The 13,195-nt window shown below is 39.2% G+C and overlaps 1 protein-coding gene across 2 annotated transcripts in view; it reads right to left on the bottom strand.

Moving 5' to 3' along the window:
- Positions 1–13,195, bottom strand: part of MEMO1 (mediator of cell motility 1) — a 218,433-nt gene that overhangs the window by 128,407 nt on the left and 76,831 nt on the right. For both annotated transcript variants that reach the window (XM_006835160.1, XM_006835161.1), the window contains exon 2: positions 9,860–9,943. In XM_006835160.1, coding sequence (XP_006835223.1) covers positions 9,860–9,943 — 84 coding nt within the window. The remainder of the gene's footprint in view (positions 1–9,859; positions 9,944–13,195) is intronic.

Here is a 13,195-nt window from a genome sequence, read left to right as displayed (position 1 = left end):
GGCCCCTCTGGGAAACTGTGGTGTGATGGCCGTGGGGCTCCCAGAACATCATCCCTGCATCTACTGGTGCTGCCAAGGCTGTGGGCAAGGTCATCCCTGAACTGAATGGAAAACTCACTGGCATGGCCTTCCATGTCCCCACTCCTAATGTGTCTGTTGTGGACCTGACCTGCCACCTGGAGAAAGCTGCCAAATATGATGACATCCAGAAGGTGGTATAGCAGGCATCAGATGGACCCCTAAAAAGCATCCTGGGTTACAATGAAGACCAGGTCGTCTCCTGTGACTTTAACAGTGACACCCACTCTTCCACCTTTGATGCTGGGGCTGGCATTGCCCTCAACGACCAGTTTGTCAAACTTATTTCCTGGTATGACAATGAATTCGGCTATAGCAACAGGGTGGTGGATCTTACGGTCCACATGGCCTCCAATTTCATTGCTGTTTTTCCCACACTTCCCCTTATCAGTAGACCACTGTGGTCACCAACAAGACCACATGCCTGCTCATGTATTCCTCTTGAACCTCAGTCTTGGAAAGGGGTTTTCCCTGAGGGGACCCGACCACTTGCTTTGATGGCTCCATGGCGAACCACTTGCTTGTTCTGGTGGTAGTCAATTGGACTGCCATTATTTTTATTTTTCCTGCTGGTCTTTCTTTCAAAAAGTATCTTCTGTTCTTCTAGCTGCTCCAGGCTGGTCTGTTTATCTTTCAAGTGGAAATTTCCCACCTCAGAAAATTCTGGATGGGAATCTGGTTTCTACCTATTGTCATAGGCAATGCAAAGGCTCTGCAGGAAGCCTCCATCACTGAGCAAGTTCTAGCCCCATTTTAGGTATTTCAATCAGTTATGGAGTCCTTGTGTGGCACTGTGGACTAATGTGTCAGACTGCAAAGTCGTTTGGACTGCAATGTCAGTGGTTTAAGCTCGCCAGCTGCCCCTTGGAAACCCTAAACAGGGTCGCTATGGGTTGGAAACGACTCAAAGGCACTTAGCAACAACAATCAGTTACAGGTTGAAGACAAACTTACAAGGTTTCTATGGTGATGCTTCTGGCTATTCATTTCTCTCCCTCCCTCTCAAGTGTCTATTTTACAGTAGTAGGCAAGGGAAACCAAGATTCAAAAACAGCCAAGCATCTTAACATTATTCCCCCTATTTTACCCATTCAAACCATGCCTCAATTCCTGTATCCAGAGCCCTGTTGTTCCAAGGTTGAGCATACATCACTATTTACCTCTGTCCCACTTAGCCCATGCAAACCTGCCAATTGTTCTCCCATCTACCTTGTTCTTCCATTCCCCTCCCCCTTCTTGTGTATTCCCCCCCTTCCACACCCAAACTATCTTGTGTCTATACTCTACCCTGTGCTCCACCTTCCCCTCCCTCTCCTCACTCCACCCCCTACACCCTAATAACCAACAAAGAATTTTCCCCCCCTTTTAGTGTGGGTACTAAAACAAGCATCATTGTTTTTGAATAACCACTGACTCAAGGTGACCGACCATATGTATAAGGTTTTCAAGCTGTGAATCTTTACAATGGCAGAAAAAGCCTTATCTTTCTCCCATGGAGCTATTGGTGAATTTGTACTAGACCTATGATTAGCAACCCAACACATAAACCACACCACCACCAAGATTCCTATAATGCTGTTGTTGCTGATGTTGTTGGGTGCCCTCAAGCCAGTACTGACTCATAGTGACCTTATGCACAACAGAAAGAAACAGCCTAGTCTTGTTCTAATCTCATAATTGATGCTACGGTTGACTCAATTGCTGCTACCACTGTGCAAATCCATCTCTTTGAGGGTCTTAACACTTCTTCATTGATGCTCCACCTTATCAAACATGACGTCCTTCTCCAGGGACTGGTACCCCCTGATAATATCTCTGGAGTATAAGAGGCAAATCTGGCCATCCTGGCTTCTGAGGAGCATTCTGGCCATACTTATACCAACACAGATTTGTTGGTTCTTCTGGCAGTCCACGGTACTTTTAAAATTCTCATCCAACACCATAACTTAAATGCATCAATTCTTCTATGGTATTCTTATTCATTATTCAACTTTCACATGTATATGAGGCTACTGAAATATCATGGTTTGGGTTAGGTGCACCTTTGTTCTCAAACTGACATCTTTGCTCTTCAACATTTTAAAGAGGTCCTGTGCAGCAGATGTGTCTAATGCAATGTCGTTTGATTTCCTGACTGCTGCTTCCATGAGTGCTGATGGCAGATGCAAGTGAAATGAAGTCTTGGACAACTTCATTCTCTTGTCCACTTATGTTGATGTTATTTATTAGTCCAGTGGCAAATTTTTGTTTTCTTTACACTGAGATGCAATCCATATGGAAGGCCGAAGACTGTGGTCTTTGATCTTCATCTTAAGTATTGTAAATCCTCTTTATTTCAGCAAGCAACGTTCTGTCATCTGCATATCACAAGTTGTTAATGAGTCTTTCTCCAATCTTGATGCAACATTCTTCATATAATCTAGTTTATCGGATTATTTGCTCAGCATACAAATTGAACAAGAATGGTGAAAGCATACAAACCTGACACAGACCTTTCCTAATTTTAAACTATACAGTGTCACCTTATTCTGCTCAAACATCTGCCTGTTGATCTATATATTCCTCATGGAGTTCGGGTGTGGCGCTGTGGGTTAATGTACTAGACTGCAAAGTCAGTTTGAACTGTAAGGTTGGTGGTTCAAGCTCACCAGTCACTCCTTGGAAACCCTCTACAGAGTCACTATGGGTTGGAACTGACTCAACGGCACCTAACAACAACATAGGTTCCTCATGACCACAACTAAGTGTTCCAGAATACTCAATCTCCCCAATATTGTCCATAGTTTGCCACATAATCGAAAACAGTTGCATAGACAATAAGATACAGGTAAATATCTTTCTGGTATTCTCTGCTTTCAGCCAAGGACCATCAGGTACCAACAATTATATGCCTCATTGCACTAACTTGTCTGAAACGGACTTGAAGCTCTGAAAGTTCCCTATCAATATACTGTGGCACTTGTTTTTGAATTATCTTTAGCGAAATTCTACTTGCATGTGAACTAATGATACTCTGATTTCCACATTCCATTGGGTCAGCTTTCTTTGAAATGAGCACAAATATGGATCTCTTCCAATCAATTGGCCAGGTAGCTATCTTCCATATTTCTTGGCATAGATGAGTATGTGTCTCCAGTGCTGCATCAGTTTGCTTAAAGATTTCAATATGTAGTCCATCAATTTCCAGAGCCTTGTTCTTTGGAATGCCTTCAGTGCACCTAGGACTTCCTTTAGTACCACTGGCTTTGATCATATGCTACCTCTTGAAATGGTGGAACATCAACCATTTCTTTTTGATATAGTAACTCAGTGTCTCCCTGCCATTTTATCTTGAGGTTTTCTGCATTTTTAAATATTTTGCCCATGTTGCTGTTGTTGTTAAGTGCCACTGAGTCAGTTCCAACCCACAGTGATCCTGTATAGGGTTTCCAAGGAGCAGCTGGTGAGCTTGAACTACAGATCTTGCAGTTCAAATGGCTTTGCAGTCTACTGCATGAACCCACGGCAACATACCAGGACTGCATTTTGAACATAAAATCCTTCAACATTACAAGTCGAGGCTTCAAATTTTTCTTCAGTTCTTTCAGCCTGAGAAATGTGGAGCACAGTGTGTTCTTCCCTTTTGGTTTTCTAACTCCAGGTCTTGGTACATTTCATTGTAATATTTGACTTTCTGTAGAGCTATTTTAATTCCTCATTTCTTTTTCTTTGGCATCTCTACTCCAGAAAGCAAGTTTCAGAGTCTCTTCTGACATATATTCTACTCTTTTCCTTCTCTCTTGTCTTCTTAATGACCTTTTGCTTTATTCCTGTATGGTGTTCTTTATGTCACTCCATAACTCTTACAGTCTTCGGTCTTTAGTGTCTAATGCATCAAATCTGTTTCTTGAGATAACCTCTAAATTCTGGTGGGATATGTTCAAGGTCATATTTTGGCTCACATACACTTGTTTTCATTTTCTTCAGCTTCAGCCTGAACTTGCATATGAGCTAACAGATGGTCGGTTTCACCGTCTGTCCCTGGCCTTGTTTTGGCTGATTATATGGAGCTTTTCTACCATATCTTTCCACAGATGTAGTCAACTTGCTTCCTGATTCCATCTGGTGAGGTTCATGTATATAGTCATTTTTTTTGTGTTGTTTAGAAAAGATATTTGCAATCATGCAATTTCCAGCATCTTTTCTATCACAAGGCCATATTTTTCAAGTACTAATCCTTCCTCTTTGCTTCCAACCTTTACATCCCAATCTTGATTGCATGTTTGATCAGTTTCAAACTAAAGATGATAGAATTCTTTCATTTCGTCGTCACTGGCTTTAGTGGTTGGTACATAAATTTGAATAAGAGTTGTATTAACTGGTCTTCCTCATAAGCCTATGGATATTATCCTATCACAGACAGCATTATACTTCTAGATTGATCTTTAAATGTTCTTTATGATGATGAATGTGATGCCATTCCTCTTTGTCATTCCCAGCATAGTAAGTCATGTGGTTGCCAGATGAAAAATGGCCAATACCAGTCCATTTCAGTTCACTGATGCCTAGGATACCCATGTTTATATATTCCATGTCATTTTTGACAACTTCTAATTTTCCTAGATTCACAATTCATACATTCTATGTTCCAATTATTAATGGATGTTTACAAATGTTTCTCCTCATTTTAAGTTGCGCCCCCATCAGCAAATGAAGGTCCTGAAGGCTTTATTCCATTCACATCATCACGGTAAACTACTTTGAGGAGGCAGCTCTTCCCAGTGATATTTTAAGTGCCTTCCAACTGAGAGGTTCATCTTAAGGCACTATATCTGACAATATTCTTGTGCTCTTCACCATGTTTCAATATTCAATATTCTAGTGCTATCTGACAGTCTTACACTGCTATTCATAAGGTTTTCAGTGACTAAACATTCGGAAGTAGTCCTTTCTCGGCTTCTTCCTAGTCTGTCTTAGTCTGGAACCTCATCTGAAACCTGCTTACCATGAGTGACCCTGCTGGTACTTAAAATACAGCTTTCAGAATCACAGCAACACGCAAGCCACCACAGTAAGATAAACTGACAGGCAAATGGTAGAAGGTTCCTACTTAGTAATATAAAAATGAAACGTGTTAAGCAATTTCAAAAGTGTGCTGTTTTTTTTTCCACATTTAACAATTTATTATATTGTCATTTTTGTTGTTGTTTTTTTTTGGGGGGGGGGGGTTTGGTAACTTTTTATTGTAATTTCTCCAGAGTATGAGAGACGAAGTTTTGCCATCCTGGCTTCTAAGAAGCATTCTGGTTGTACTTCTTAAAAGACAAAAATCTGTTTGCTCTTCTGACAGTCCATGGCACTTTTAATATTTTATCCAAACACCATAGTTCAATTGCATCGATTCTTCTATGGTCTTCCTTACTCACTGCCCAACTTTAATGAGCAGATGAAGCGATTTAAAATACCATAGCTTAGATCAGGCACAACTTAATCTTCAAACTGGTATCTTTGTTCTTGAACACTTAGATACTCTTGTGGGGTATATTTACTTAATGCAATACACATCATTTGATGTAACTGCTGTTTCCATGGGTGTTGATTATGAATATAAGGACAAAGAAGTCTTTCACGATTCAATCTTTTGTCCATTTATCATGATGTTATTTATTGGTTCAGTTGTAAGGGTTTTTGTTTTCCTTACATGAAGATGCAATCCTTACTGAAGGCTGTATGCAGTATTTGAGCTTTATCAGTATGTACTGTAAGTCCTCTTACCTTGCAACAAGGAAGGTTGTGTGATCTGCATATTGTAGACTGTTAATCACCCTTTCTCAATTCTGATGCTACATTCTTCTTTATATAATTCAGATTCTTGTACTGTTTGTTCACCATATAGATTTAATAAGTATGGTAAAAAGATACAACCCTGGCACACACCTTTCCAGATTTTAAACCATTAAGCATCCCCTTGTTCTGTTCTAATGATTTTCTCTTGGACTATGTACTAATTCCATATTAGTACAATTAAGTGTTTCGAAATACCCATTTTTCGTAATGATCTCCATAGATTATGGTCCACACAAACAAATTCTTTGCAAAGTCAAAACACAAATAAACATCTTTCTGGTGTTCTCTGCTATTAGTCAAGGTCCATCTGATGTCATAAATAATATCCCTAGTTACACATCCTCTTCTGAACCCTGCTTGAATTTCTGGCAGCTCACTAAGGATATACTGGTGCAACCATTTTTTAATTATCTTCAGTAAAATTTTACATATGGTATTATTCAATGATTTCCACATTCTGTTAAATCACCTCTCTTTGGAATAGGTACAAATATGAGAGAGGGTTTACAGACAACAAATCATACAGTTTTACATTCAACAAATCTTACAGTTTTTGTTTCATCTCACTGATTGCAATCTCCTCCATGCAACATTTATTTTACTTTGTACCTGTTGTCCCCATTTCCATTCCACCCACCTTCCCATCCCATCTTAACTCTGTTCATTGACAAATGTCACCCCTTGATTTTAAATGATCGAACATTCCATAGTGAGCATATCTTAAAATTGCTATTGTCCTTCCTATATACCTATCTACTACCCAACTGAAAATGAGGCCACAAGGGTGACTTTTTTTCCAAAACTAGAGAGTAGGGTCATAATGTCAGGTTCTTCCAATCTCTTTGTGACCAGTAAGTCCGGTTTTTTTTTGTTGTTGTTGTTGTTGTTTTTTCGTTATTTTTTTCTTCCATATTTTCACCCTTTTCAGAGCAGTTAGTAGCAGTAGGCAGGCACCGCCTTGTTCTTCTAGTCTTAAATGTTCCACTAGTCCATTGGACTGACTCCAAGCATCTCCAATTCTCATCACTCTTGATTATTTCACACATGGAAAGACCAATAGTTACACCTTACCTTCCAAATTTCCTGACATAGACAACTGAGTGTCTCCAGTTTGCTGACACATTCAATTGATATTCAATCAATTCCTGGATCCTTGTTTTTCTCCAACACCTTCACTGCAGCTTGGATGACTTCTGTGATTATCATTGTTTCTTGATAATATGGTACATCTTAAAATGGATGAGTACTGACCAATTCTTTTTGGTACAGTAACTCTGTGTATTCTTTCCATCTTCTTTCAATGCTTCCTGAATTATTCATTATTCTATCCATGGAATCTATCAATATTCCCAAGACGAGCCTTGAAATTTTTTAGTTTTTCAACTAAAGAAATGATGAGTGTGTGCTTCTTGTTCGATTTTCAAAATCCAGGACTTTGCACATTTAAAAATAATACTCTACTCTGTCATCTTGAGCTACCCTCTGAATTTTTCTGTTCATCTCTTTAACTTACTCATGATTTTCAGTTGTTTAGCTTCTGGACGCTCAAGAGCAAGTTTGGGTCTCTTCTGACATTCATTTTGGTCTTCAATTTCTGACTGAAGAAGCTGGTAGAACTCTTCAGTTTCATCACTGGCTTTACTAGTTGGAGCATAAATCTAAATAATAGTGGTGTTACCTGGTCTTCTTTGTAGGTGTATGGATATTATCCTATTACAGACAGCATTGTACTGTTGTTGTTGAGTGCTGTCGAGTCACTTCCAACTCATATCAATCTTGTATAGGGTTTCCAAGGACTGGCTGGTGAGCCTGAACTACTGACCTTGCGGTTCAAACCGACCTTGCAATCCAGCACATTAACCCATAGCATTATACCAGTACTTCAAGACAGACCTTTACATATTCTTTCTGACGAAGACTACAATATACCATTCCTCTTCAATATGTAGTTTTATGGTATAGTAAACCACATAATTATCTGATTCAGTCCATTTCAGCTCACTAACGCTTAGGGACTGACCTTCATGCATTCCATCTTATCTTTAATGACTTCCAATTTTCCTAGATTCGTTTTTCACACATTCTACCTTCTGATTATTAATGGATGTTTGCAGTTGTTCATTCTTTGAGTCTGGCCTCATTAGCAAATAAAGGTCCCAAAAGCTTTGCTCCATTCACATTACTCTACTTTGTAAGGTCAACTCTACTTTGAGGAAGCAGCTCTTCCCTAGTCACAATTTGAGTGCCTTCCAACCTGAGGGGCACATCTTTTGGCAGTATTATCTGGCAATGTTCCACTGCTACTCATAAAGTTTTCATTGGCTAACCATTCACAAGTGGTCTGGCTTTTCTTCTTCCAAGTTCATCTTAGTCTGGAAACTCTACTAAAACCTGTCTATCATGGGTGACCCCATCAGTATTTTTTTCCAACATTACATCAACATACAAGCCACCACAGTATAGCAAAACTGCAAGATGAGCCATGATCAGAACATGATATAGAATGTAATTATTTGTTTGCTATATGTCTTCCCCAAGTACTAAAATACAAACACCATGAGAATAGAAACTTCAATGTATCTAAAAGCATCAGGAAGAGCACCTGGCATTTATCCTGGAACATGATAAGTGAATGACAAAATACATTATAACAAAGCACTGTGCTACATATTTTATACCAGTTCACTCATTTAAATCCTTAAAATAAACAACTATATACAGAGTTACTGTTACTATTACAAATTTACCAGTAAGGAAATGAAGGCACAAGAAATTAACTTGCATATCACACAGTTTGTCAGCAGTGAAATTAGGATCCTCAATCAAGTGAGTGAGATCTTACAAATGAAGCTTTTAACAAAATGCTTTGTACATAAAATTTCTAGTATTTATCCAATACTTATTATGTGGCAAACATGGATCTAAGAACTTTAAGTGTATTTACTTACTTAATCCTCATATTAATTAATAAGCTATTTATTATTACCATTATTATTAGTAGTAGTAGTAGTAGTATCAGGACACCAACTTAACAGAAATCACATAAAAGATGTTGTTGTGAGAGAAATGATGTCAACTCCAGCCTTACACTTCTAAGAAAACTGTTTATGTATTAAAGGCTAGCACTGGGAGCCACATCAAAACTAACTGAACTCATATGCAGAGACACACATCATAAACTGTGTGTATGCTAGCTTGACCTTGTAATTCTAAAAAGTGAATGCTTTAATACCTAAAGGTAAAATAATCACAAGTCTTTCTCACTAAAAGACAAATCTACTCCCTTCCTAAACACCTGGTTACTGCTTCGTGTTGCACTGTGTTATTCTTAATACATCTTTCAAAGTAGACCTTTTTCATGGTTAAAATTGCTGTTAAGTGCCATCGAGCTGGTTTAGACTCATAACAATCCTGTGTAGGGTTTCCAAAGAGCTGCTGGTGAGTTTGAACTGCCAACCTTGTTGTGTGCAGGCCAGTGCTCATCCTACAGTGCCACACCAGAACCTGTTTATACCAATTTTTTACTGAAATCACCAAGTTAACCTAATCTAAAAAAACCATGCAATTTAAGTCAGTTTTCTTACCAAAAATAAAATTTGAAATTATATCATCTGAGGAAATAAACTAATTTTTTTAACCTTAAGTTAAAGTGAAAGCCATTGGAATTATGATAATTACTTACTATAATTTCCTTAGCTCAACATTGTTGCTATTGTTGTTAAATGCTGTTGAGTTGATTCCAACTCATAGTGACCCTATATAAGGTTTTCAAAGAATGGCTGGTGAGTTTTGAACCACCAACTTTGCAGTTCAAAACAACCTTGCAATCCAGCGCATTATCCCACAGTATCACACATAGCATTTGATTTTTACCATTTATTTCAACCTGGAGATGCTCATTCTTTATTGGTATTAAAGATATGAAAGATTCTAGGTAAAGACCCTTAGAACTTACGGTGCAATAATGGCTCTAGCAGGTCTTTTTGTAGACTGTACTTGAGAAAGCCAGCCTTCTAGTTGTGCATTCAGCTGAGGTCCTATAAAAAGAGAAAAGGGAAAACTGAAGTCAGCAGTGCAATGTGCTATATAGAAAACCATACATGGTACAACCACCTCATTGAACCTATCTGAGATTAAAACAGATTAATGGGCAGTGGAATCAACCATTCAGATATTAATGCTTAAACTTACCAACCACAAAGTCATAGCAAGCCACATGGTAAGGCATTTGTTTTAATCCACTTACTTATTTATCTGTTGTCAGGTCAGGTGCTATCAAGTCAGTTCCAACTCAGTAACCCTGTATAGGGTTTCCAAGGAGCAGCTGGTGAATTTGAACTGCTGACCTTGTTAATTCAAACTGACCATGCGGTCTAGTGCTTATCCTGCAGTGTCAAATGAGGACTCCACTTATTATCTATTACCATCTATATTCTAGAACAACATCATAAACTACGATATGAGGTTGTGTTTAAAAAAAAAAAACAGGGAAAAGGCTGTAAGTACTAGAAAAGAAAAGAACTTTTTGTTGTTGTTGCCATTAAGTGCCACTGAGTAGGTTCCGACTCATAGTAGTGATGGTGGTGGTGATGTGCCGTGGAGTTAGTCCTGGCTCACAGCAACCCTATACAGGGTTTCCGAGGCTATAAATCTTTATGGGAGCAGAAAGCCTCATGTTTCTCCCACGGAACAGCTGGTAGTTTTGACATTGAGGTTAGCAGCCCGGGTGAAAACTAATATACTACCAGAGTTCCTTTCCAACTCATAGTACCCCTGTATAAAGTTTCCAAGAAGTGGCTGATGGGTTTGAAGCACAGATTGTATGGTTGGCAAAGTCCAGTGTTTATACTGTAGGATCACACCATGACTCTGAATACCCTGTAGAGTACCCAGATTTGCCTTACTTAATTGATAAACCAAATAACCTTTCCTTAGAACTCACTTTAACCCCTACTCTTCCCATGATCTTATCAATTAACTATATCACCATGAAAATCTCACTCTCTTCACTTATCTTTCCAGTTTACAAACAGGAATCTGTTGGTGCCAACAGGTCACATGTCCCACACTATCTTCTCTCTAGTCTTCATTTCTTACCCAGCCTGAGATTCAACAATCCATCACTAGAATTATTCCCTTATGTACAGCCTCACTACTTTGTCTTTCCCTTCATTACAGTAAAACTCTTATTAAAAAAGAGAAACCCAACCAAATGAATTGGTCTTGCTTTGAAATTACAAACACAAAATTCAGCAAAATTCTAGCAATACTCAACAATCTTTTCATGTTATCCTAGTCAATTTACTTCCCTTTTTTAAGATGGGGCAGAGTAGAGCTTTTTGCTAGGGTTTCCAAGGCTGTAAATCTTTAGAGGAGCAAAAAGCCTTATCTTTTACCAGCTCAATGTGAAACACACTATACCACCATTGCTCTACTGTTGTTGTTGTTGTTAGGTGCCACCAAGTCAGGACCAACTCATAGTGACCTTATGCACAAGAGAACAAAACACTGCCTGGTCCTGCACCAATATCACAGCTCATTGATGCTGTCACTATGCCAATCCATCTTGTTGGGGTTCTTCCTCTGTCTTGCTGACCCTCCACTTTACCAAGTAGGATGTCATTCTCCAGCAACTGGAGCCTCCTGATAATCTGTCTGAAGTATGAAAGACAAGTCTTACCATTCTGACTTCAAAGAGGCATTCTACCCATACTTGTTCCAGCACAGATTTGTTCATTATTCTGGCGGTCCATGATACTTTTCATACTCTCCTCCAAAAGCATTAATTCATCTATGGTCTTCCTTATTCACTGTCCAACTTCCACATGCATATGAGGCTATTGAAAATTCCATGATTTTTGTCAGGCGTACCTTAGACCTCAAAATGACATCTTTGCTCCTGAACACTGCAAAAGGGTCTTGTGCAACATAATTGTCTAAGGCAGTACATCATCTAATTTACTGACTGCTGTTTCCATGGACGTTGATGGTGGATCAGAGCAAAATGAAGTCTTTGACAACTTCAATCTTCTTTCCGTTTATCTAGATGTTATTTATTGGTCCAATGGTGAGGATTTTGTTTTCTTTACCTTGAGGTGCACCCCATAATGAAGATCATGATCTCTGATCTTCATCGGTAAGTATTTTAAGTCCTCTTAGTTTTCAGCAAGGAGGGTTGTATCATCTACATACCACAAATTGTTAATGAGTCTTCCTTCAATCCTTACACCATGTTCTTCTTCATATAATATACCTCAGACTATCTGCTCAGCATATAAACTGAATAAATATAGTGAAAGAATACAACCCTAGTTCACACATTTCCTGATTTTAAACCATTCAATTTCAACAGAAAGAAGCTCTGGTAGTGTAGTGACTACAAGTTGAGTTGCTAACCTCAAAGTCAGCAGTTCGAAACTACCAGCTGTTCTGCAAGAGAAAGAAAAATAAGGCTTTCTGCCTCCATAAAGATTTATAGCCTCAGAAACCCTATGTAGGGTCACTATGAGTCAGAACTGACTCCATGGCACACCACCACCAATTTCAATAGAATTGGAACCTCCATTGGACACCCTAATGAACCAAAAGATGAAAGTCTATCAAATGAAAAAAAGTGTGGCTGATGTCGAACTGGTATAAGAAGACCAAATATTAGGAACAAACAAGATGGCGGATCTGGAGGAAGTGCTGTAAGGAGCTCCGCCAACAACACAGAATACCCGACCAAGCAGGCTCAGGGGCTGGCCCCAGAACTCTGAACCACATATAAAGCATTGTTTAGAAGGTTGGAAGGCTCACAGCTGGGGGAATTTGTGGCAGAAGCAACCAATCTATTGCTTTCTAGTCCGGGATGCTCAGCTGCTCCAAGAGCCACCATCTTGGGTGACACCACGTGGGTGAAAGATCAGAGCAGCCACAGATGCCTGGCAGAACCGCTGGGATAAAGGTGTGGACATTCTTTTCTTTTGGTATCTGTTCATTGATCCCTTGCTATCTGCGCACCTCCATTCTGGTGACTATAGAGGTGCCTGAGCTAGTGGGTACCCCAGCGCCACTCTCAGAGGGTTCTAATACACATGCACACAGATCTCCTCAAAATTTAAAGAGACAGTTTCCAATTAAAACCAAACGGCCACAGCCGGCCCTGAACTATTTCCAACTAGACAAAAGGACTGAACGGGGATTGTGGAGTGGGACAAGCAGACAAAAGAGGAAATAGGCCAAAAATTAAATCCTAAATTACATCAAAACGACCAACAGTGGTATCTTGAAACTTCTCAGGAAGAAGAGT

Source organism: Chrysochloris asiatica, unplaced genomic scaffold (assembly GCF_000296735.1).
Source record: "Chrysochloris asiatica unplaced genomic scaffold, ChrAsi1.0 scaffold00016, whole genome shotgun sequence".
NCBI classification, from domain to species: domain Eukaryota; kingdom Metazoa; phylum Chordata; class Mammalia; order Afrosoricida; family Chrysochloridae; genus Chrysochloris; species Chrysochloris asiatica.
Note: the sequence above shows the minus strand (reverse complement) of the source record. Positions and strands in the feature narration are given on the sequence as shown.